Below are 25058 nucleotides of genomic sequence, written 5' to 3'. Positions count from 1 at the left end.
GAAAGAAAATAAAGTGCAGGAAAGAAAATAAAAAAAGGTATGTAATTTTTTTTTTTTTTTTTTTTTTTTGAAGAAGTGGTGTTTGTTGTGCACAAGTATCCATCATGATAGGATGATTGCCACATGGTTGACACAGTGTTCTAAGTGGTTGCTGTGGCATTGCTAGGTGGTTGCTAGGTTGAACATGGTTGAACCATGTCTATTTTATTTTGGTTTCTCAGTGTTGCTCTTCAGTGTAAATCTCTTTTTAATCATCCACCATATGAAAATCATCTGATTGTTTAGAAAATGAATGGCACACCTCACTATTTAAAGTATCATTTAGTGAGCCACTTCAGTAGTGGCCTGTTACACAAAGCTAGTTGAAGAAACTCAGAACTCAAAGCTCAGTTTCAGAGTAGGTTTAGAGTTTACTTCTTTGCTAAAACATATCATGAGCTGAAACAAATTTACAAGGCAAGAAAACACAACAACTTCCATTAGTGTTCCTGTAGTTCAAGTGGTAGAGCATTGTGTTAGGGGGTTGGGGGTTTCGAATCCCAGGGAACACATGTTAGGAAAAATTGTTAGCCTGAATGCAATTTAAGTATATTTTAAGCAGTTGTGAAATCTTTATGTATTCTAAAGCTTGTATTTATATATATATATATATATATATATATATATATATATATATATATATATATATATATATATATATATATATATATATATATATATATGAATTTATATTAATTTAATTTAAAAGTTAAAAATTATAAATTATATGTTATATTTTTAAAATATAATACATTTTCTGTATTAAATTATGGATATATTATATATATATAATTCATATTTCAGCATTAGCAGCAAAAGGCCGACAAATTCTTGCATTTAGAACAAGGGATACAGGATGAGCGGTTTTATTGCATCAGATATGTGTTACTTTGCTGACAGCTGATCAGTCCAGTTTTGGTTTTGCAATCTCTTACCCAGAATAATACCTGAGCAGGTTAGCCATGTAGTGTAAGTTACTTACAAGTTATGGTATGGATATGGTTATGGTTTACAAGTTACAGCTAAAAACCAATCCATCTTCATGGATACAGAAAAGTTTGCTCAAACTAAACTTATGTGGGTAGAGCCACTAAAACCAGCTTTATGAAGAAGGCCAAAGGTTTTTTGTCACAGTTCTGTTCCAAAAGAAAAGCAGACCTTTGTTCAAACCACACCTCTAAATGGTGTTACCTGAGTTCCTGTTTTTCACTGATACTGTTTTAAGTGTGTGAATGTTTGTATCTTAAAATGATTGACTGACATGTTGCGTTCAGCCTTGTCTCCCTCAAAGGGCTCCTGTCAGTGGCACTACACACTTGAACAACCTTGATAAAAACACAGAACAATGTCAAACAACTCATCTGTATCCTACCTTCACACGGCCTAAAGCTTACACCATCTGCCCCCTCTTCACCAGTGTGTTCGAACAGTGCGGTTTTTAATGCGTTCACTCCAAACACAGCTAATCGACAGGAGACGTTAGCTGAGCACTTTGTCTGTTCTCCATTACAGCTATGGAGGTTCCTCTCAGGATGTATTGAATTACCCATAATTCCCTAAACCTGTCACTCACAGACAGACAGACAGACCTGACAGAGTGTCAGGTATTCCAGGCATATAATGAGGATAGGGAATGTTGGCAGAGAGGAATTTCTTCACCGCTCTCTTTTTGCTCTCTGTCATTAGATATGCACCTGGCTCTCTCTGAGCTAAGTACAGGTATGAAAGCTAAAACGTTTCCTCCTTTAAAGATGAGAAGGGGGATTAAAAACATATCATTAAACATGGACTTGGCTCAAACAGGCAGGACTAAATACAGAGTTTCACCCTTTTAAAAGTTTGCAGAACACATTTTTTTTTTCCTGTTCTTTTTCCCGTCTAACAATGCGGTGATATTTTATATCTTTGTCAGTTGCCTTTACCATAACAGAGAGAGTGCAACAATCCATGGACGATGATGAGAACCTTTATGACCTGTTCTGGATATATATATATATATATATATATATATATATATATATATATATATATATATATATAAACTGCCTTAAGTCAAATTTACAGACTGCAGGAAACAGTTGTTGAGGATTAGAAATTAAACTTTAGATTGAATCGTAATGACACCGCCTATTTTTCTGTTTTTGTGCTGTGTGATTGGGCATTTAGGTCAAGGCCGAAGGACTGTCCAAAATGTCACATGAAAACTATTTAGCAAGTTCAAGTAAAGGCATTCTTTTCCTTTCACTGCAAATTTAAGCTGAAAATTTACTCATTCAGTAATGCCCTGAGTCAAATATAATGTATTAACTAATGAGGGAAATCATATTTTACAAAGTTTTCATTATAGGTATTGAGATGGGATATATTACCAGGTCACAGAATCACATATACACAGATTTTAGTGGAGTTATGGATGGAATAAATGGTGTTTTTTGTAAACAAACAACTTTTTATATCAGTCTGAGTGAGTTAAAGCATACAGTGGAAATGTCATTACGTTTATTTATTCACTAAAAATACTTAGCATAGTTATAATTTGAACTGATTTTTCCAGTCAGTCTTCTAGAATAGGCTTCTTTGTGCAATGTTGAGATCACATGATCCCAGCTGTTACTACTACAAATGTTTTCAATCATAATAGAAATATGAATAGTAAAACATTTATTTTTACACCAGTCGGTGTCAGTATGAAGTCCAAGACCACTGGGACAAAAAAGCCCCATCAAACAAAAGCATTTACACAATGTGTGAGTAGCATCTCTCACTATTTGCACTTACAATCTTGTAAAGAAATGCTGTTTGTTTTTATTTATAACATACAGCATCTACTACTTAGACTCAGTTTCTGTCTTTTCTTACACTTAGTATAAATAGCTTTTGCTTTATTTATAAGTCAACTTCGGTCATTAGAGTACAATTAGAGTCATGTGAAATTATAAATGAATACTGCCAATCTAATTTAGCCTCATTTCAATCAGACCTTTTTTGTCTGGCAGCAACAAAACCATATTTCTGCTTCTTATAACAATACTTTTTTTTTAAGCTTTCAAATTGTTCAGTCTTATTGAACAAACCAGTAGCTGTACAGCTTGAAGCCATGGGAGCTGCAATTCTAAGATGTGGGTATGATATAATGTGACTGGATTATATAAAATAAAAGACAGAAAAATATGAGGGTCAAATGATAGGATATAGTTTATTTTCTTTAAAAAAAAAACATTTTGGGCTTACAGAGTCCAACCATCACTTTGAACATGATACAAATTACTCATAATGCAATGATGACAAATTTTCATTGTATGTTATGATTATGAAAACATAACATGGCCTTGGTGTCTGTGTGTGCTTATTATGAACATTATTTACACAGAGGTAGGGGTAACCCTTACACCCTACTATGACCACAGCGAAAAGATTGATCCCTGCCAGGAATAACAAAAATATGTAACCTGAGCTCATAATAATGAACTTGGACTAACCTTTTGTAAAGCTGAAAGATAAAATAATGTCGTGAACAATTTCTGTGGTAGGTGTAGGAAGCCGTCCAGGAGATGTTTGCTGAAATGTCAAAGGAGAATAAAACGTGTCTTTGTGGAGGAGGAAGAAAACATAAAAAAAAAAAAAAAAAAATGTCTTTGTGGAGGAGGAATAAAATAAAATAATTAAAATTTAATTATAATTACATTTATAATATATATATATAATATTATAATATATAATTATATGTGTATATATATATATAATTACAGTATATATATATATATATATATATATATATATAAACTTTTGAAAGAAGTTCTATTGTTTGATATGAACTTACAAGACTCATGCATTACCCAAGAGCCCCTGTGCTGATATCCTTGTGCTCTCTGAGATAGCTCTCTCAGCCCCTTTAAATCTGCTCTACATTTCTTGAATGCAGTATCATCCATCATAATCAAAGCTATCTGTGATGTCGCCTTGTTCTTTAAATAAACAGACAAATCTGACTTATCTTTAAGTTAGAGTTAGAGATAGGATTGTCTGCTGTTGGTAAATGTTCAGTATTAGAGGAACATTCCTTAATGACAATATACATGTATGTCTTTTACAAATGTCTAAAAGCTAGATACACTCTGTTTAGGTACTGTTTAGCTTAGTAGATGTGTTTGGGTTGCAGTAGGTCATTGAAATTACATTGAATGCTGCTTCTGCACCACATGGAATGCATACACACTGCAAATACAGAGTATGTGTGAACCTGGGGTATCCTGGTTCTCCCTTGTCTTGTTCCTGGTCTTTTTTTTCTGATTGTTTTCTGGATTAATCTGTTTTTCTCAGCCCCTTGCTCTGTTGTTGCTTTGGATTGCCTGTTTGTGTATGACCTTTGCTTGCCTTTGGGTTATGTTTGTGGATTACCCCTTCAATAAACTACTGCATTTGGATTTTCTACCTTCGTGTCAGTTCATGTCATCAGTGAACACTGCTGAATAAATATTGGATACCTTATTGAATAAATTTGAACAGATATTTGGCTCATTTTTTCTTCTACCAACCAAAATAGTTCTCTTATGACCAAAGCATTAGGCTTTGAGTGCCACTAGCAAACATATAGGAAGCCTGTAATAATCACTATAAACATTTCCAACCCAGCACAGTTTAGTTATTGATTATAAATGATTATCAACTCAAATTGTGTCTAATCAAATAACCCAATGGTTCCTCTTCAGGAACTCGAACTGCGTCAAGCGCTTTGGGGAAACGCCTTTGGCAAGATCAACTCTGAATATTGTGTGCAATCTGTTCAATGGAAGGGCGTGACGTCACGGGCGGGGTGACGTAGCGACCAGAAAGCTATAAAGGCACCTGCCACGCAGCTGACTTCAGCTTCACGTCTTTCAGCAAGCGCTCTGTGTGTGCATGTCTAAAGTCTGTCTTGTGAGTCTTTTTTATTGTTGTCTGTCCCAATAAACAACATAATGCCAAAGAGCAAAGCAAAGACACGACATTTGAAGGGCATTCCAGATCGCGCTATAGATTGTGTGTTCCTCCCTGCGCACGCTACATCACTGGTGGGGATACACACAGTCTATGCGTGGTTTGCCTGGGATCGAAGCATGCTGAGTCGGCTCTCGAGGGAGCCTTACCAGCATTCCTCGCGATGCCGGTCCCGCTTTCGACGAGGCGGAGCGGCGCCGGCATTCTTTGGGTTCGCAGATCGATCTAATGGAGGGAATGGAGACGGGCACATCCTTATCTCCTACCTTACCCATCAGATCTGCACAATTCCTGGGTTCGGAAGCCCGAGCTTCGGTTCTTCCCCCCAAGCATCAGGCTTGACGCTCTACCTTTCTTTTTCCAAGGAGATTGACATGGAGTGCGTCGGCAAGCTTGTAGTTGCACAAACATAAAGTTGCATAAGCACCAGTATACAACAAACAGTGTTATGCCTAACATTATACGGGCAGAGTTAATGAGCAGCTATTTAATCTCAGAGGGGATTAATATTGTTTGTGTGACTAAGCTATTCGCGCGCTGTCGAGGCAACGCATGTATTACATCATTTTCAGTTTTGAGAAGTTAATATATAACTTCAATGTGTATTGTTCACAATCCAGACCGTGTTTACTTGTCTGATTGTTTGATTGCTTTAAATTCTGAGGAAAATAATGACTTTGCGAAGTCAATATATCACTTCAATGTGTACTTTCTCACAATCTAGACCGTGTTTACTCGTCTAATTGTTGGATTGCATTAAATTCTGAGGAATCTAATGACCGTTATCTAACTTCGAGAAGTTCAATATATCACTTCAATGTGTACTTTATCACAATCTAGACCGTGTTTACTTGTCTGATTGTTGGATTGCATTAAATTCTGAGGAATATAATGACAGTTATGTAACTCGTGAAGTTAGATGTACTGGAGGGACTGCTGGGCGGGAGCAGCCCCCTCCGCGTACAAACAGAGCATTGCCCGCTTCGGGACCAGAGGCTGAAGCAACGCTCTGGGTCAGCGACTTTCCAGCCTATTCCATACTTCAGGCTGGGAGGTCCACGGCCAAGTAGTCATGACGCATTTCGGTCATGACTATAGAGGGTGGCCCCTACTGGGGTAGAGCAGTGTCCACCTCATTACACGGTGCACGTCTCACCTCAGTGCCCTCGGGAGGTGGGTCTGCCAACCCTGCCAGAGTTTCAGGGCGCAGCGGCTTCCAGCGAGCACTGCTCTCAGTTATTTCCACCCGTGAGCGTAGCGGAGCTGAGATGCTCGCTGCCCCTTTGGGGGCCTCTTACACCAGAGGTCAGTCTCGAGAGACTGATTCCCTTAGGACATTAGTTAGCAGCATGGAAACTACTGCCAAATGTATCTCAATGGGTCCTGCACATAATAGAAAGAGGCTATCGGCGGCCATCCACCGCCGACATTCAATGGGGTTACACCGACAGTAGTCGGCCCTAGCAGGCTCTGGTGATGGAACAAGATGTGAATACCCTATTAAGGAAGGCGGCCATCGAGGTGGTCCCTCCTCTAGACAGGGAGTCTGAGTTTTACAGCCGGTATTTCATAGTTCCAAAGAAGGATGGGTGGGTTGTGTCGGATCTTAGACTTACGTCATCTAACCGCTCAGTAATGTCACTGAAGTTCAAAATGCGCACTGTCAAACAGGTTGTAGCTCAAATCAGATCCGAGGACTGGTTTGTCACAATAGATCTCAAAGACGCATACTTCCATATATCCATCCTTCCAAAACACAGGAAGTTTCTGAGGTTCGCTTTCGGGGGCAAAGCCCACCAATATCGAGTACTTCCCTTCGGCCTTGCACTCTCACCCTGCACGTTCATGAAATGTGTAGATGTGGCTCTGCTTCCCCTTCCGTATGCAGGGCATCCGCATTCTGAACTTTATTGACAATTGGTTGATTTTAGCTCAATCAGAGCAGATTGCGGTTCGACATCGAGATGTCGTTCTCGCACATATGGGGGAGCTGGGTTTGAGACTGAACGCCAAGAAGAGTGTACTTTCTCCAGTTCAGAGAACCACCTATCTAGGCGTAGTGTGGGATTCGACCACGATGCAGGCACGTATGTCTCCTGCTCGGATCGAGTCAATCCTTACCTCAGTCAAGAGAGTCAGAGAAGGCCAGTCACTCACTGTCAAGCAGTTTCAGAGACTGTTAGGGCTTATGGCAGCTGTGTCCAACATGATACCTTCTGGCTTCCTGCACATGAGACCCCTACAGTGGTGGCTCAAGACCAAGGGATTTTCCCCGAGGGGGAATCCATTACGAACTATCAAGGTCACGCGGTGATGCCTTCGTGCCTTAGACATGTGGAAGAAACCTTGGTTCTTGAATCAGGGCCCGGTGCTGGGAGCTCTTGGTCACCGTGTAACGCTAGCGACAGATGTGTCACTTACCGGTTGGGGTGCGGTCATGAGTGGCCACCCTGCAGAGCAGTGCAGAGCAGTGTCTGTGGAGCGGTCACCATCTGACATGACATACCAGTTGTCTAGAGATACTAGCTGTGCATCGAGCATTGAAATATTTCCTCCCAGACCTGAGAGGTCACCATGTGTTGGTGCGCACCGACAACACATTGGCAATCTCTTATATCAGTCAACTGAGAGATCTGTATTCGCGCCGCTTGTACAAGCTGGCACACCAGATCCTTCTGTGGTCCCAGGACAAACTCCTCTCGTTCAGAGCAGTGTATATTCTTGGGAGATTGACTGTAGGAGCAGACATACTGTTGAGACAGGGGCCGAGGCCCGGGGGGCTTCACCCCGAGGTGGTGAAGTAGATATGGAGAGTTTTTGGACCTCTTTGCGACTCAAGAGACATCGCAATGTCCCCTCTGTTTCTCTCTAGTTCATCCAGCTCCTCTGGGACTGGACGCTATGGTACAGACCAGGCTGAGGCTTCGTCTGTACGCCTTTCCCCCTATCGCTCTGCTCCCGGGAGTTCTGGGGAGAGTACGCCGGGACGGGGTCCGTCTTCTATTAGTAGCCCTGTTCTGGCCGGGCCCAGTATGGCTAACAGATCTGATCTCTCTCCTCGATGGCTCTCCATGGGAGATTCCGATCAGGACTACTCTCTCAGGCCCAGGGCAAAACAATTCACCCTCGCCCGAATTTGTGGAAGTTGTGGGTGTGCCCCCCGAGGGGGCATAGCTCATAGCTTCTGGTCTCTCAACCGTGGTTGTTGAGACCCTCCTCCAATCCAGAGCTCCCTCTACGAGGAAACTGTACGCCCTGAGGTTGAAACTCTTCTCCTCATGGTACAGAGACCGCCAGCTTGACCCTTTACTTTTTCACTAACCAACGCATAATATTTTTTTTTCTCAAAAACACAATCATGTACATACATGCATTTCACATATTATTATAGCCCAGTTTGTGCTGATTACAGTGAGATTAGACTTTACCCATTTAGATATTTATAAGAAACTGAAAAAAGCACAAATGTCAGGGCATGACAAAACTTCTCCAGGCCCCAAAAATACCCTTAGACTCCAGAGGGTTAACTTCCCAGTTGGGACAGTTCTGGAGTTTCTACAAGCTAGGCTCTCTGCAGGGTTAACTCACTCCACCTTAAAGGTGTACGTGGCGGCCATAGCTGCTTACCACGTCCCTTTCAATGGTCAGTCAGTGGGTAGACACCCCCTAGTTACATGTTTCCTCCACAGTGCACTGAGGCTGAGACCTCCTCCCTTTCGGGAGCCAGACCAGGAGAAGCTAAATTGTATGTGTCCAGTGAGAGCACTGCGTCCACAGAGCTGCCCTGTGGAGAAAATCTGACCAAATTGCTTGTTTGCTACGGGCCGGCGCTTGCTTCCCTACTCGAAGCTGAAGTCAGCTGCGTGGCAGGTGCCTTTATAGCTTCCTGGTCGCTACGTCACCCTGCCCGTGATGTCACGCCCTTCCATTGAACAGATTGCACACAATATCCAGAGTTGATCTTGCCAAAGGCGTTTCCCCAAAGCGCTTGACGCAGCGTCTCGTTCCTTCGAGGAACTAGGGTTACATTCGTAACCTAGAGACATTTTAAGAGTATATAACTGTTTATTGCACTGAACTGTCATAGTCCTCACAATATTTAGAGATATACTGCATAATAATAGCAACATTGGTCAGTAAGTGATTTGAAGTCTTACAGTAATTCTCTTGAATTTTATTGTCAGTAATGGTGAATTTGTTCCAAAATTGATTGCTTTGGGGAAAAAAGTGCTTTAAAAGATGAATTTAGAGACAAAACTTCTCAGGGAGGATTTTACTGTCAGCATGCCAAAGCACAGCACACTGTCAGCACGCTCAAACCCTCGCTGAGAAGTCTCTTAATTCATGTCATTAAAGCAACACTGGTAATGATCCACGTAAATTCACTAGTTGGTTGTTTGACAACATAGTATAAGTCCCTTCATTCCTCCTTTTCATTCATCCTTTCCCTTGTTCCTTTATTCAAAATAATAGGACTGTTTTGAGAGCCCCTACTTTGGAGTGTGTGAATCCTTGTTCTAATATTCCCTGCTGAAGGTAGCCTACTATAATAAAGACATACTACTACAGTTTTCTCACTCTCTCCCACAATTTCTTGCCACTCTAATGAAGCAGATTCAGACATGATTGTCGCCCTAGTATTTAGAATACTGTTTGTTGAAGAAGAGAGAAAAGGAGACAGAGACAGGGCAGATGAAGGATGGTGTGAGAAAATAAAAGAAATGCATTTGAAATAAGGCTGAAAGTGTCTGCCCTCATTAAGCTGACCTTTTGTTTAGAGACAAACAGATTTAGAAAGAGAGGGAGAAAGTATGCATGTTGGTGGACAAAAGGAAGGACTTGAATAGAGCAGCAGCTGATCCAGAGCTGCTAAAATGCATAGACATGCCTGAAAGATTCCCTAGTAAAGCAGCTGAACTTTAGCTTGGGATTAAACAAGACCTCAAACACACACATACACACACCTCCCACAGTGATGCTCAACCACTCCCTTAGATGACTCCATCTAACTGTCCACTCCATCACAGGTCCACAGCAGCAGAACGCTCCTCTCCCATCATGAAGTCTGCCGAGGAACCAGACAAACAGAGACAGAGGAGCAGACACCAGCGTCTCCAGATGGGGTGGTTCTCCAGTTTCTGGTGGTGTACATTTGTGATGCTCTTCTTTTCTCTGTCAGAGGTGAAGTCTATGAAGGAGAGCATGCCAAGAGTTAACCTCAGCTACAAAGGTAATGTTTGTCCTTATGTGACTTTTAAATGTTTTGTAACATTCTGTTTATTCCAAAAAGCTTTTATGTTGCTCTGTGCAGATGATTTCTTTCTAAAATGATCTATTAAATCTTTAGTGTTTTGCTAAATTTCCATGTATTTATTTTAAACATCTGCTTGAGCTTTTGTAATTTTTAAAGGATACATTTTGAAGCACATGTAGGGAAGTGAGGAGAGTTTTACAACTCAGTTGTATAAGGTCTATATTTAGAATGCATATCTGACTGACTGAGTGTATATAAGGGATGTGCTGCATAATTTTTTCAATTATGCAGCCCCAAACGTCCCCAGTAATCTGCCACTTTTGTTCTTAAACTTTAGATAAATGCCCTCTATATATATATAAAATAATTGTAACATTTTAATTGTATTTTACATGTTCATATCATTACAACCTAATTTCAAGCAAAAATAATGATGTCATGATATATATTGTTATCATGAGATAAAATTAATCATATCGTTATTTAAGATTTGGGTCATATCACCCACCCCTACATCTCACATGTAAAAATCTTGATCAGTTAATATGCATTGCATGTACAGTACACCTGCATTTGTTTGTTTATATTTGTCTGTGTATTTTGCTGCGTCAGAAGTTTTAGGACAAAATGACCATTTCATAATGAGAGGTTAAATAAGGCCATGACTACTAAAGTCTGGGATTTTACCCAGTACCTCACTGTAACTGTCTGCATTTCTTGTGGTATTTGCTAACAACTGGTTCATGCTGTGAGCACCCTCCCTCCCTCTACCTGTGGTTGTGTGTGATCGCTCGACTGCAGCTGTGGCTTCAAAGGTTTGATAAGTCAATAAGGCGTTAACTCTCTGTTCTCAACAGTGATCCCACAAGCACAGCACATTTTAGCTTATCACTGGAGTTATCCTAGAAACACCGTAGCAGTGCTACACGCTCAAAGACATACACACACACACACACACACACACACACACACACACACACACACACACACACACACACACACACACACACACACACACACACACACACACACACACACACACACACACACACACACATACTTATGCTGTGAATATTATGGGCGGGAGTTCAGGGTAAGATAAATGTATGTTGCTATAAAATGAGTGATGCTTAAAGGAAACAACTGTTAAAAGTAACAACGTGTCCTTACTTAATTACACATGGATTGTTAAATGACCTACATGTATGATAAAACTACACTAGCTTTACAACAGCGGTAGCAACTTTGATTAGATACCAGTTTGATCCAGAACATGTTTTTGATAGTGCTGACAAGTGACAAATTTTCCTTTAGATATTGTTTTTTTTCTAAATAAAAATAGTGATGAAAGTCTTTTTCTTAATTTGTTTCTTTTCTTTCTCTCTCTTCCATTCTCTTCTGTGTTCAATCCCTGCCTCGATTTGTGGAAGGAAGTGAATGCAGTGTATGTTTTATGACACTGAGGGAAATAAAAGTTATAGATCCTTAAAAACTGACACACAGCATCGAAGCACTACTGAACTAGACCTTCATCCATATCAGGAAACTCACCCCAATAAAAATATGAGTGACTGTGCAGGGGCGTCTGTTTATTTTCAGTTTATTTAGCATAAAATCCGACATGCTGTGTGTCAGTTTGCCATATTTTAGCCGCTTTGCTTGGCGAGAATGATGTGAAAGAGAGGGGAGAACAGACAGCTGCCTGACTTTGATTTGTGCATGCAGTGACCCAGCTCTTGAAGAAATTTTCTTGATTTTTCTTTTTCTTAACCCATTGCCATTCTTTTCATTTTCTTAGAGCAGAAATCTAAAATCTAACAAATACTAGTTAAGAAAAAAAAATTCCTATACATTTATGTATAATATATAGGTTCCTGTTGGGCTTTTTTACAAGATTTTCTAATCCTTAAAGCTGCACTGAGTGGGTCTGTTTGATCTTAAAACTTGCTGTTCCACTCCATGTTTGGTCCTGTTGGAGAGTATGCAGAAGTACAGTCTTTTACAATCCATCATCTGAGCAGATGGTCTCATAAAAACATTGCACAATATCTGTATCAGTGCAGTCCTTTAAAACATTAAATGGTCATTATATGGAAGAATGCAGGCCTGCGTGCACACCTCAAGGCCGAGCAGCAGTAAGTTACTCTTGTTTTTCCCTTAAAGGAAGGCTAAAAGGGGAACATCTGATCTTTGTTAGATATAGTACATTTCATAATGTTCTCTGGAGTCAAGTAAACAATATTCTTGCTTGTCGCTAACATCACTCCTAGATGACAATGTCCAGTGAAACGCATCAAAATATTATCTTCAGGTTGTGTAAATATTTCTATTAAAGAAAGTCTCCTTCGGCACGGGGATCTTTAGTGAAGGTTATTGATTGTTTTATGAATGGTATATTTTCTTTTGTTTGACATAAAGTGTACATGCATGATGGTATAGATATAAACTTGAACCATGCAAACACAAAGCCTTGTTTTGCAATAGGAAAACAGCAATTTAAGAACTCACAGTATAGTATACAATGAATTTACAACTGTATGGCACCCTAAACAGATGTAAAACAAGCAGGTCATAAATATGGCCATGCGTCTTCCTAATGTACTGTACACAGAGTTACACTAGTTTCGACTAGTTTGGCTCTCTTCCCAAACCACAGGTAGGATATTTGTTTACACCTAAGAGTATGATCCTTTACCATCTGAGAAATCTTAAAATAAGTTTTGCTCTGTGACATTAGCTTTAAATGTGTGGTCCAGTTTCTGGCAAATAACTGAGTATACCTTGATTTGTTAACCCCTAAGATTGTCCACTGCTTCAAAGTTTTGTATTTCACTCATCGATCTTTATGCTTTGCTGTTGCCTGAAGATAAATGATGTACCTAGGGCTGAAATAGCTTGCTCTGTAAAGATTGAGCTGTACAGCACAATATATATTGAACTGAATGGACAATACTTTCTTTATGTTTCCACAGGGAGTCTGCATTTCTCATAAGAATTATTATTAACCCACTACGGTCAGCAAACCACAGAAGTGTAGCATTACGCTGTAAGCTTATAAAATTTTAAATTCTAGTTGGAGCCTACTTTGGCAATGGCCGTTCTAGTCATGGAAGTATAGCCTCTTTGTATTTGAACTGGAATATTATTAAACTATTTTGCCATGCAAGCTTATATTTCAAAATATTTCAAAACACAGAAATTACAAGGATATGTCAATTATTCATACAAAAATATCTACGATTTCCTTATTCATACAATGAAAGTGAATGGTGAACACAGCTGTAAGACATATATTTGTTGAATAATGACTTAAATATGCATATTTAAGTTTTACTTTTACTTTTATTGTTTTTCATTTTTTGTCCTTTTTGGAGCTTGACAAACATTGGTTTCCATCTCCTTCTGTTGAATGGAAACAAGCAGCTCAAACATTCTTCAAAATGTCTCCTTCCATATAGAAGAAATCATATAGGTTTGAACTTTATCCCTTTTAAGACATGAGATCCATTTTCTCTTAATTATATTGTCGCTGGTATTACTTAGGAAAGAGCATTCAATATTTCTAATGAATTTGTCAATGCACATTTTAAATATCCTAAAAAAAACATTTTCTAGCTGTAATTTACAGACTACTGCTATGAAAGAAATTGAGAATTTATTCCCCTGAGGGGTCAAGATAATACTCCAGAACTCCAGATAAATCTCTCTAGACCTAATTTCAAAGCGGGAATCTTTCAGCAGGGCTCTGACCTAAAACTGTTTGCAGAGTAGATTAGCGTCAGCTAGTCAGGCATTAGCATGAATGGGGTTTTATTTTGAAGAGGATTTTTTTGTCTTATAAATACTGATCTGAAATGACCCATCCTCGACCCTGCACCCCAGAGAATTAATAGTTAAGTCCTAGCATTTATTCAGCTTGTTGATGCTCTAAACTCAGAGTCTGACACCCCATGACCCGACCCTAACATAGATGTTTATGTGCATACATGTCTGACATGTAGGAAGGTAGCTGAAATGAGAGATGGAAAGAATGAATAAGGAATGATATGTATATGTGAAATTCAGAATTCAAATAGAAGAAAAAGAGTATCAGAAAAAAATAAAAATAAAAAATCTACAAACCTGCTTTCTACAGTGTTTAATTGCACACTGCCAGGTTTTCTTGCTTTGAGGCTGCTGGCAGATGGTTATGTATGTGTGCATGGAGAGCAGAACACTGGGTGGAGAAATGTTAGGATTATATCCAAGTCTACTAAAACGGCGTGCTTTGGTCAAATGCAATTACGTGTTTCAAAAATATCTCAAGAATTATATATCTAGAGAGTTCCGCTTGTACATACCAATTCTTCAGTGAGAATAACAGAATATGTCATTGCTCCCTCACAGAGGAGAAACGAAATATGAAACCTACTGCAAATGAACCATCAAGCTAATCTTCCATTGTTCGACGTGAGAATTGATAGGTGGAATGATTAGCTGATTCCAGCTGAATTCTCAGACAGCTCATAGCCTTTTGGTTCATGTTCAGCAGGTGAAGTAAGGGCTAGAGGAAGGAGGATTAGTAGATGGGCTGATGTTACAGAGAGGATGAAACCTTATCAGAATGGGATCTGAACACATAGATGACAGATAGCCCCAAAGCTATTGTTACTGTAGATAATATGGACTGTAAAGGTAATGGTGCCTCTCAGTATATTAGAAGAGTGAGAGATTTGGAAGAAAGGACAATAGCTGTGCAATGATAAAATTTCCAATTTATTGCTATACTGCAATGCTTAGACAAATGCACACCTGTGCACATATTCACACTAGAGGTCTTCACGGGTCCAAAAATTTGTGCCCGAACCCGAAAGAGACCCGTAATGTACTACACCGAACCGACCCGGACCCGTCTAATATTTCAAAAACTGGACCCGGACCCATGTAGATCCAAGAAATGTCTACCAGGACCCGACCCGGACCCATATATTATTTAAAATCTGGACCCGAACCCCCCGGGAAGACACAGACCCGACTGGACCCGACGTTCACATATTCCACCTTAAATGACTATTACAAGTCAATAAACCTGTTGTGAAAAATACAGCTTTTTGTCTTACCTAATTTAAAGAGGCATAGTATCTCTTCCTTGTACCTGCCTGTGATGCATTAATCCTCCGACAAGAAAGTTATTCATGTTATTTCTCTCGTTAGTCCAAGCTGAATCCACTCATTATTTCAGCTTAAAAATCCACTTGATGTCATGGTGACGGATGACAAATCCTACTGTGCACATGTACATTCTGACTCGAGTTAACTCGCATAATAACTTCGACTGTTTGCCCTTTTGAACTATAATAATGATCGCTCGTGCAATGCCATGGCTGCTGACGTTATTTATTTGCTATCATCTGATCTCTGTGCTCTCTGCTCTGCATCGAGTCTGAATCTGACCACTAAAACTTTAAGATTAAACGGTTCATTTATAATATTATAAAAATGGGAGAAAATGTAAAACGCGGTTTGGCGGTCGAAGTGTCCCTCACTGGTTGCCATATAAACATGAAACGCGATCGAGACTGCACATGCGTGCTAGCTGTATAAACCTAAAATGCTTTAACGCAATTTGAGCGTCATAGAAAACATTAATGTGACAGTTCACCTCAGATTGTGTTGCTGATTTGAAATATATTAAATATGAGTGTGTCAAGTCTTTAAGCATTAATACCGTGCGTGCACTTGTATTAACTCCAAGTCTGCGCGCTCTGCTTCTAAAAGCAGAGAGAGAGAGAGAGAGAGAGAGAGAGAGAGAGAGATCGATCACTTTTTTTGGCTCACTCTTTTCTTTTCCTAATTTTACAAGTTGCAAGTTACAAAAAACACAAGCAGTCTTTGATCACGGCCGGGTGTTCTCCGAGTCTGATGATTCCGATCGCACGGGTATTACACACAATGTTAAACAGACCCGGGACCCGAGGTAATAGTTTCGGACCCGACCCGGACCCGGCTGATGATTTAAAATATAGACCCGAACCCGTACGGGTCCCGAGTCGGGTCCGGGGTCGACGGGTCTCGGGTGCACTGTGAAGACCTCTAATTCACCTATAAAGCTCTTATATGCTTGCACAAGTCACTGTTCTGATACACAAGTTATTTAGTATGTTTGTGCATATAATACATGCTATGTGCTTTCATATATGTATTCACCCTCATTTGACTTCTTCAGAGCTGATTCATTCTCGAAGTGTGGTGCCGTTTGTGGGTTCCAGCGAGGGACTGCGGTTTCAGACAGTCCTATTGGATGAAGAAAAAAGCAGATTACTGCTGGGAGCCAAAGACCACATCTACCTACTGGACCCAGACAACATCAATAAACACCCCAAAAAGGTAAATACATACACATTAAAGGACTCAAACCTGCAGACATGCAGAATCAGGTCTCAGTGAAAAGGCAAGTGAAGACTTTACACTATGTGTGGTCTGGAGGAAAACTTTTCCATAGAATCATTTAGAAGTGCATTCACTCACTCTCAGACTGGTTGACAGATTTCTTCAATTTAGAAAATCTGTTTTTAAAAGATGTGAGAATTACATATTGTTTTTTGATTGAACATGTTGTTTCGTCCAACCAGTTTAGAACTGTTTTTTTATTTATTTTATTAATCAGATTTCTTGTTCTGTTCTTGTTCTTATAATTATAAATAACCCCCTTTTTTGTCATTCGATGAGTAGAATTATATAAAATATATGTTTTGTGTGAAGCATATCCTGTATATTGTCTGAAGAAAAATTGTGCTTGGCAGTGTTCGTAGGTGGTCACTTCATTTGATAAATTTTATGTTTGTCTGTCTTTTGTCAAACAGGTGTATGTTTTATTGTGAGAGCAAAATAATTTTTTCATTTTTTCTATAAAACTGTTAACTTGTCGACTGATAATACTCCTATACTTAGACAACATAATCTGGGTTAAACTAAGTACAAATCAAAACTGTTTATACCTTTCTAATCTCACAAAAATGCCTGATAGCAAGGTGTCAGAGTATCTGGATATGTTTAGCTTATGAATACATTCATGGTAGTGGGTGTTCAAGTATGTTTATGTGTGTCTCTGCTTGTTTCTGTCTCAAGATTTCCTCTAGTTCACTTCATACTTTCACTTCCAAGAAGTGCTTAGTTATTTCACTGATTGAGCCCATTTGCAGTAGGCATGACAATCTTCAAAGCATCATCATGTAAAGTCATCTCACGAGCATGTGTACTTATGAATTGTCTATTACATGTAGAGACGGTTCTGGTTGGTCAGTGTCAAAGGTCAGGCCTGTGTGTGATAAGTGCTTAAGCTTTTTATAACACGAGTGCAGAGACAGGGCCAGAAGCCCCTTCATCAATCTTTATCTGTACGTCATCCTCCCTCTCGTGGGCTTAACCCAGAACTTATGTTTGTACAGTATTTCATGTGTACAGCTTTTCATCTGTTAAATATACAATGGAATAAACTTTGTTTAAAGTCCTACTTTGAGTTTCGACTTGATCTCAGTCTAAATCAAAGCTTTTGTTGAATTACCTTTCTGAAACAATTCCCTGAGAGACAATTGTAATCACTTATGCTGACAGTTTAAATTACAAGGTATTTGCTGCTTGTATTTTTACTTGAATTTACTTGCTTTGTGTGTGTGTGTGTGTGTGTGTGTGTGTGTGTGTGTGTGTGTGTGTGTGTGTGTGTGTGTGTGTGTGTGTTTCTCACTTGCAGCTGAGCTGGCAAGCTCCAACAGACAGGGTGGATATGTGTATACTGGCTGGCAAAAACCCTCTCGTAAGTTTCACTCAGCATATATGTCTGTTGAATGAACATTTCAATACACAGTCTGTCCTCTTTAACTCAAACCTGTCTTATAAAAGATTGCAGACTTCACTGCATGGTTCACAATTTCCACAAAACATAAAACTGTTTTCAACACAGATAATGAGAATGTTTTCTTACCAAACTTTAAACAGTAGTGTATATTATATCACTTGATTTTTTCAAAGAATATTGATTGTTTTTTCATCTGAAATCCTACAAACCTCATTTTGTGAAATGCTTAAAAAGTATGCTTAAGATATCTTTCTTGATAAAGACAATTTGTTAGAAATTATGCTATTTAATGCAATGACATCAATACATTAAATGTGTCCAAACCGTTTTTGAGGCCACTGCACATGCTCACATTCTCTCTCTTTCTCTTTCTACCTCAGACCGAATGTGCTAATTTCATTCGAGTTTTGCACATCTATAACCGGACCCATGTCTACACCTGTGGAACTGGAGCATTCCACCCCACCTGTGCTTTCTTAGAAGTCAAAGGTCACAAAGAGGCAAGGAATTCAATTATTGACTGTTTCCACACATATTGATTATATTGAGTTTGTCGAGGTTTTCTATTTAATTGATTGGTATTCTTGAAAGAGTATTAAAGCATTATAAAGTAATTTCTCCTGTATGGTAAATATTAATGGTGAGTGTTTGGTGTAATGATTGCAGGACACCTGGTTGCACATTCACAGCAACACTGTGGAATCCGGCCGAATGAAATGTCCTTTTGATCCACTCCAGCCTTTTGCTTCAGTACTCACAGGTGAGCATGAATCTAAAAGACACAAACCTGATATAAAGAGCATTTTACTCTTTGCACATGATAGGCTTTCACAGAAGAAAAATCTGCTTCCTCTGTACTGTCTGTCATTCATTTGTTTTTGGCTTCAAGTTAAACGGCCCCTTATGTTTGCAATGAAGGACTGCAGAGAAACATCACACCCTGTCAAGAATACCAGCTGTACAATTTCCAATGTTTCCTTTTTCTTTTCTTGTGTTCCATTTTTGTGGGTTGTATTGAAGCCTGAATTTTTCCAGCTGAACAAATTTTGATTAATTATGGCCACAAGTCATCACAGATACTTCCTTCTTAACAGAAATTGGATTGCTAAAATTTAATTTTCATAAAAGACCTGAATTAGGAAAGTAAAAAAAATAAATACACAAAAGTTAAAGTTGTCATCATTTACTCATCCTCATGTTCATTCAAAGATTGACTTGCATGAAACACAAAAGGAGTTTTGAAGAATGCAATGAAAACATTTTGTGACAAGCTCCAAAAAAAAAAAAAAAAAAGTCATAAAATCATAATAAAAGTCATCCAGCCTTTTGTGCAAATGGACTATAATCAAAAGTTTAAGTTAAAACCCAAAGTATTGCAAATGAGATTTTTTACTTTTTACTCCTCCAACAGTGTGGTTGAGTGTGTTTATTTTCACGGACAGGCATAAGCAACAGGGAACAACTCTGGAAGAACACAGAGCACATTCTCCTTGATGTCATCGAGATTTGCTCCAAACCACATACTTAGAGAGATGGGTGAGGTAGGGTGGAGGCCCCAACACCAAACGATAACTCAGATAGAAATCGCTGAGTGATTATAAAAACATAATCCATATACCCATTTTAGCTGCCATGGAGGTTATTGAGACTGTATTTATGGAACATACAGTAATATCTCAGTTGGCCTTGTATATCACACGTCACACGCATGTTTGTTTTGTTTATCCCTTTCTGTTTTCAGATCAGTATCTCTATGCTGGCACAACGTCTGATTTCCTGGGCAAGGACAGCACGTTTAGCCGCTCTCTTGGCCCGCCCCCGGATCAGCATTACATTCGCACAGACATTTCTGAGGACTACTGGATCAATGGTCAGTGCTCCCCACCAGTCCAGTTCAATACACTCATACCAGCACTTGTATGAATTACATACAACCTTTTAGGCACAGCTGAAAGAGTTTTTGGTTTAGTTTTATAGTTTTTTTTTAGATAATGGATACTGGATAACTGGTGATCTTTTAATGTGGACAGTCTAATGCTATTGTGCATAACAAGATTTTAAAGTTAGGGAGTTTAATGAAGGAATTTTGCAGTGAGGGTTTACTTGTTGCAGTTTAGCCATAGGAATGGTATTTATGGGCAGCCTGAATGTAGTTTCTTATTGTGTCTATTATATATACACTACCATTCGTAGGCTGCATAATGTTATTTAATAAAACAATAATACAGTACAATTTAAAATAACAGTTTTCATTTAAAAGTTTATTATTATTATTTTTTTATAATGTAATTTATTCTTTTGATGCCAATTACCAGCCATTACTCCAGTCTTCATTGTCAGATAATCCATCAGAAATAATTTTGTTTTTGTGGAAATCGTAAAAAAGTGAAAAAATTAATAAATAAAAGTTAAAATTGTCATCATTTACTTATCCTCATGTTCATTTAAAGATTGACGTGCATGAAACAGGAGTTTTGAAGAATACATTGAAAACATTGTGTGATAAGCTCCAAAAAAAAAAAAGTCCTAAAATCATAATAAAAGTCATCCAGCCTTTTGTGCAAATGGACTATAATCAAAAGTTTAAGTTAAAATCCAAAGTAAGTATTGCAAATTAGATTTTTTACTTTTGGTTTTACTTTTAGCAGTGTTGACAACAGTTGTGCTGCTTAATGTTTTTGTAGAAATCATAATATAGTATATCTTTATAAGGATCGTTTGAATAAAAAGTTCAAAAGGATCTATTTGAAAAATGTCTTTACTGTCACTTTTGATCAATTTAATGCATCCATTCTGAGAAAAATAAATAAATAAATACTTACCCCAAACTTTTGAATGGTAGTGCATATAAAAACAGCTTTTTGGCCACACACAAGCCCACACTCATGCCAACACATATATGAAGCATAAGTGACAGATTGAGAAAAAACAAAACCACAGAAAATAGAAAAGGCGCAGTCATTAATATACGGATACCACAAACTGATTTCTTCTCACAGTCTGTAGAAAAGTTATTAGGCATTAAAAGATGCCACATTTGAGGCGTGTTGCCTGTGTGTCTATGACATATAACTCATGTAATTAGGAGAAAATATCCTTAAATCATAAGAAACGATGAGTCAAATCAACCAGCACAGAAAAATGTAACTGATAGTCGGGTCTGTTTGAGTTGCCAGGGTCTTCAAACTTGCATTTGCTGTTATTAACTCAACTCAGGGCTTTTTGATATGCCCATAAAAGTGACAAATAACTCATAAATATTAATTTTGGACTTGCACCTCTTAAATATCTATTTTTAAGAACTAAATGTGATAAAGTATTATCTTCTGCTTGGACTCTGAGTAACTCTGAGAGTAACACACCAATCCTTTAAAGACATCCTCTGAGTTACCAACTGCTGGCACTTTCATCTTCTTTCCTCTCTATCTGGGTCTTAGTCATTTGCAGAGAGTCCAACATAATATAGTCTAGTCATTGAGTTAATGACTGTCTTTGTTCCACCTTTGGTTTTCTTCTGAATCTTAGAGCTGAACGTTGATGCAATTAAATGGAGTTTAAACCCACACAGTCTATTTTCCAACCCTAAATACCCATTTAACAGTCTGCTGTGTGTCTTAAAGGAAATGCCTAGCATTTACACTAAACAGTAGGATACAGTTTTGTCTTTATACTCTGTCACACACACAAACAGTGGGTCTTAGCTCTTTTAATAGGACTCCACACTTTCTTGTAAGTCTGATAAAGTGATTGGTGGATTAGCATCACAGAAATAAATTAAGCTTTTCTCTCTTTTGTCCCCACAGAGGGCAAGTTTATTTCTGCTTATCCCATCGCGGACACCTACAACCCTGACGATGACAAGATTTACTTCTTTTTCCGTGAAGCATCTCGTGATGGGAGCACTACGGACAAGACTGTGCTGTCTCGTGTCGCCCGGATCTGCCAGGTAAGACTTGTCCTCACTCTGTCTGATCAGAGAGGAACTCACCTCATCACTCTTATCCTTTCTTAGCACATAAGATTAAATGTGCTTCCTCTGGGAGGGGAAGCTTCCTGTTAAGTTCCCTCTTGATGTGATCTGCTGAATGTGGACCAAACCACTGTTGTTAGGCAGGGTAAATCATAGCAGAGGTCTGGCCATGTAATTGCTGCCTAAGTCGTTGTTTATAATGACATTGGAAGTCCCTTGCAGAGCGAAATATGTGTGCTAAGTGACTTCATTGTCACATTGTGTTCTGCCCATCCCCTAACCAGAGTTCACTATGAAGGCTGGGGATATTACACAAAAACAACCATAAAAAAGTCAGATATGCGTTCATCTGAAGTCAAGATAAACTATGGGGAACAACAGATCAAACATCCCACTGACCACAAATGCGTCATCTTTATATCCATGGAGGGCACTGTGGGAAATGAACTCTCTCCCAAGGTTGTTCCCTAAAGAAAGTGAGTAATTGATTCCTTTCACAAAGGTCTCCTCCACAAGGCTGTCATGAAAGCACAAAGAAGATTTTTTCATTTATGAAGAAAATAATGTATTGTCTGACAGTACATTATACTACTTATTAAATATTGCTTTGAGTTTAACTTATTGTATTATTTGAGAAGAAAGAGCAAACATAGTAATACAACCATGAGTGACTATGAGTACAAGAGACATAAAACCAACACTGATACAGGTACAGTACCTTTCAAATGGTACAGTTAGTAATGGTACAGTTGGGTTAGGAAAAATTGTATGTATATATTTATTTTATTTTATTTTACACTGCAGACTAGCGTAATGGCCACTGAAAATTCAGCTTTGCATCACAGGAATGAATTAAAATACATATATTAAAACAGAGTATTTCACAATATTACTTTTTACTGTATTTTCCATCAAATAAATAAAACATTGGAGAACATATTGTAGGAGAGTTCTGTCAGAAACAATAAAAAACTCTTACCGACCCCAAACTTTGAACAGTAGTTTATACTGGATGTTGAAAATGGTTGTTGTTATGCAACAGTATTTCATGCAGAATGCTGCAGTTGACCAATTATAATCAAATATCTAGAGAGTTCTGTGGTCATTTTAAGTAATTGTCCATGCAAGTCACCTGTCAGCCTGCAATTATAAAAAGTAAATGATTTAAATCAGTTTCCTTAATGCTGCTATAAAAATTCCTAGATCTATTGCAGAATTCTTAGACTGAAGCGGGTGGGTTTTTATAGCTTTAGGAGTGAGCTGTAAAACTATCTGAGGCCAGATTCCTCACTGGATAACTGGCCTAACACTAGAGAGGGCATCTTTGAAGATTAAAGAATTTGGAAAACGCCACTCCAAAACCTCTTTTAGGTCTTTCCCCTCTTTTTCTCAAGTGTGTGTTATTCAAGAGGGATAATGGCAGAGCAGGAATATGTTTGCTGCTTTAAGTGGGTGTAGGTGAAATAATTGGAGTCCTTTGATTAAACCCTTCTGGCTATAATGAGGAGATTCATTTAAGTATTCTGAACATGTCTTTTCATTTTAAGACCTCTCAGTGCTCTATTGTGCATCTAAAGACAGAAACCTGCTCTTGGTAAATTCACAGAGAAGGTTGTTATTTTCCCATTATAAACTCCCTTGCTTGCTCTTCCCGATTTCTTGAACTCTCTTTCTTTGTCCCTCTTGTGTGTGTTTGTGTACCTCTTAAGTTTGTGTGTAACTGAGGGGTTGGTTTGTGGTTTTCTGCAGTCTCATGCTTAATAAACTGTTATAATCAGAAGCAAATGCTGTTTTTTCTTTTTTATTATAAAGTCTATAAAATGAAGGATTTAAATGATGAACATGCTTTCAGCACGACAGAATTAAGAGACCCTATATGCCCTTGTGTTTGCATGCAGAATGATGTTGGAGGTTTGAGAAGTCTTACCAACAAGTGGACAACATTCCTCAAAGCAAGACTTGTGTGCTCCATTCCTGGACCAGATGGAGTGGACACACACTTTGATGAGTTACGTAAGTGATGTGTTTTCTGCTCCTGTATTTCAGTTTTATCGTACTTTTTGGCATTTAAAAATTTTTCATTGTGCACTTTTTTTTCATTGTGTGTGTGTTACAGAGGACATCTTTCTCCTCCCTAGAAGAGATGAAAGAAATCCAATGGTGTACGGCGTGTTCACCACCACCAGGTGAGACAAGAGCTCCTACAAGAGAGCATATAAATATTTCATTGGTTTTGGTCTGGGTACTGTGGCTTGAAATCCATTCTGAAATGTGTAATTGTTGATGTGACATAAAAATGTGTGGACAATTATTTTATAGATTAATATAGCAATTTAAAAAAAAATATTTGTAAAAAGTTGTGCATTTGTAATGACCTTTCGTTTACTGTGGCAGTCAGGATGTTTTTTTTTTTTATGTGTATTTTTGGGCTCAGTTCTATCTTTAGAGGATCTGCAGTTTGTGTCTATAACATGGAAGACATCCGTGCTGTGTTTAATGGACCGTATGCTCATAAAGAGGGACCGGACCATCGCTGGGTGGAATATGAAGGCAAAATCCCTTACCCACGACCAGGCACTGTTAGTAACACGACAGTTTCAGTGCTTTTTTTGTCTCCCTTTCAGTCACTGACACTGATGTGTTTTATACATTACCACTGGAGGGAGACATAACATTATACTATATACTATTCTAAATATATAACAAAATATCTTATTTTTCTTTCATAGTGCCCCAGTCAGACATATGATCCTCATATAAAAACGACGAAAGATTTTCCAGATGAAGTCATCAGTTTTATACGGCTTCACCCGCTAATGTACCATTTTGTGCACCCAATGACGGGCCGACCAATTTTCACTCGTATCAATACGGAGTACCGGCTCACTCAGATTGTAGTGGACCGCGTGGCAGCTGAAGATGGACAGTATGCTGTTATGTTCTTGGGCACAGGTAAGAAAAACAATACAAATGTTACTAGTGAT

At 38.6% G+C, this 25058-nt stretch overlaps 1 protein-coding gene across 1 annotated transcript in view; it reads left to right on the top strand.

Moving 5' to 3' along the window:
- The window catches only part of LOC132156305 (semaphorin-3D-like), a 40637-nt gene that overhangs the window by 6741 nt on the left and 8838 nt on the right, over positions 1-25058 (top strand). Inside the window, exons 2-12 of the mRNA XM_059565250.1 lie at positions 10044-10246; positions 16476-16636; positions 18000-18062; positions 18485-18604; positions 18771-18864; positions 19846-19974; positions 21908-22050; positions 23973-24087; positions 24191-24260; positions 24509-24653; positions 24804-25026. Coding sequence (XP_059421233.1) covers positions 10075-10246; positions 16476-16636; positions 18000-18062; positions 18485-18604; positions 18771-18864; positions 19846-19974; positions 21908-22050; positions 23973-24087; positions 24191-24260; positions 24509-24653; positions 24804-25026 — 1435 coding nt within the window. The 5' untranslated portion in view covers positions 10044-10074. The remainder of the gene's footprint in view (positions 1-10043; positions 10247-16475; positions 16637-17999; positions 18063-18484; positions 18605-18770; positions 18865-19845; positions 19975-21907; positions 22051-23972; positions 24088-24190; positions 24261-24508; positions 24654-24803; positions 25027-25058) is intronic.

Source organism: Carassius carassius, chromosome 13 (assembly GCF_963082965.1).
Source record: "Carassius carassius chromosome 13, fCarCar2.1, whole genome shotgun sequence".
Classification (NCBI taxonomy): Eukaryota; Metazoa; Chordata; class Actinopteri; order Cypriniformes; family Cyprinidae; genus Carassius; species Carassius carassius.
Note: the sequence above shows the minus strand (reverse complement) of the source record. Positions and strands in the feature narration are given on the sequence as shown.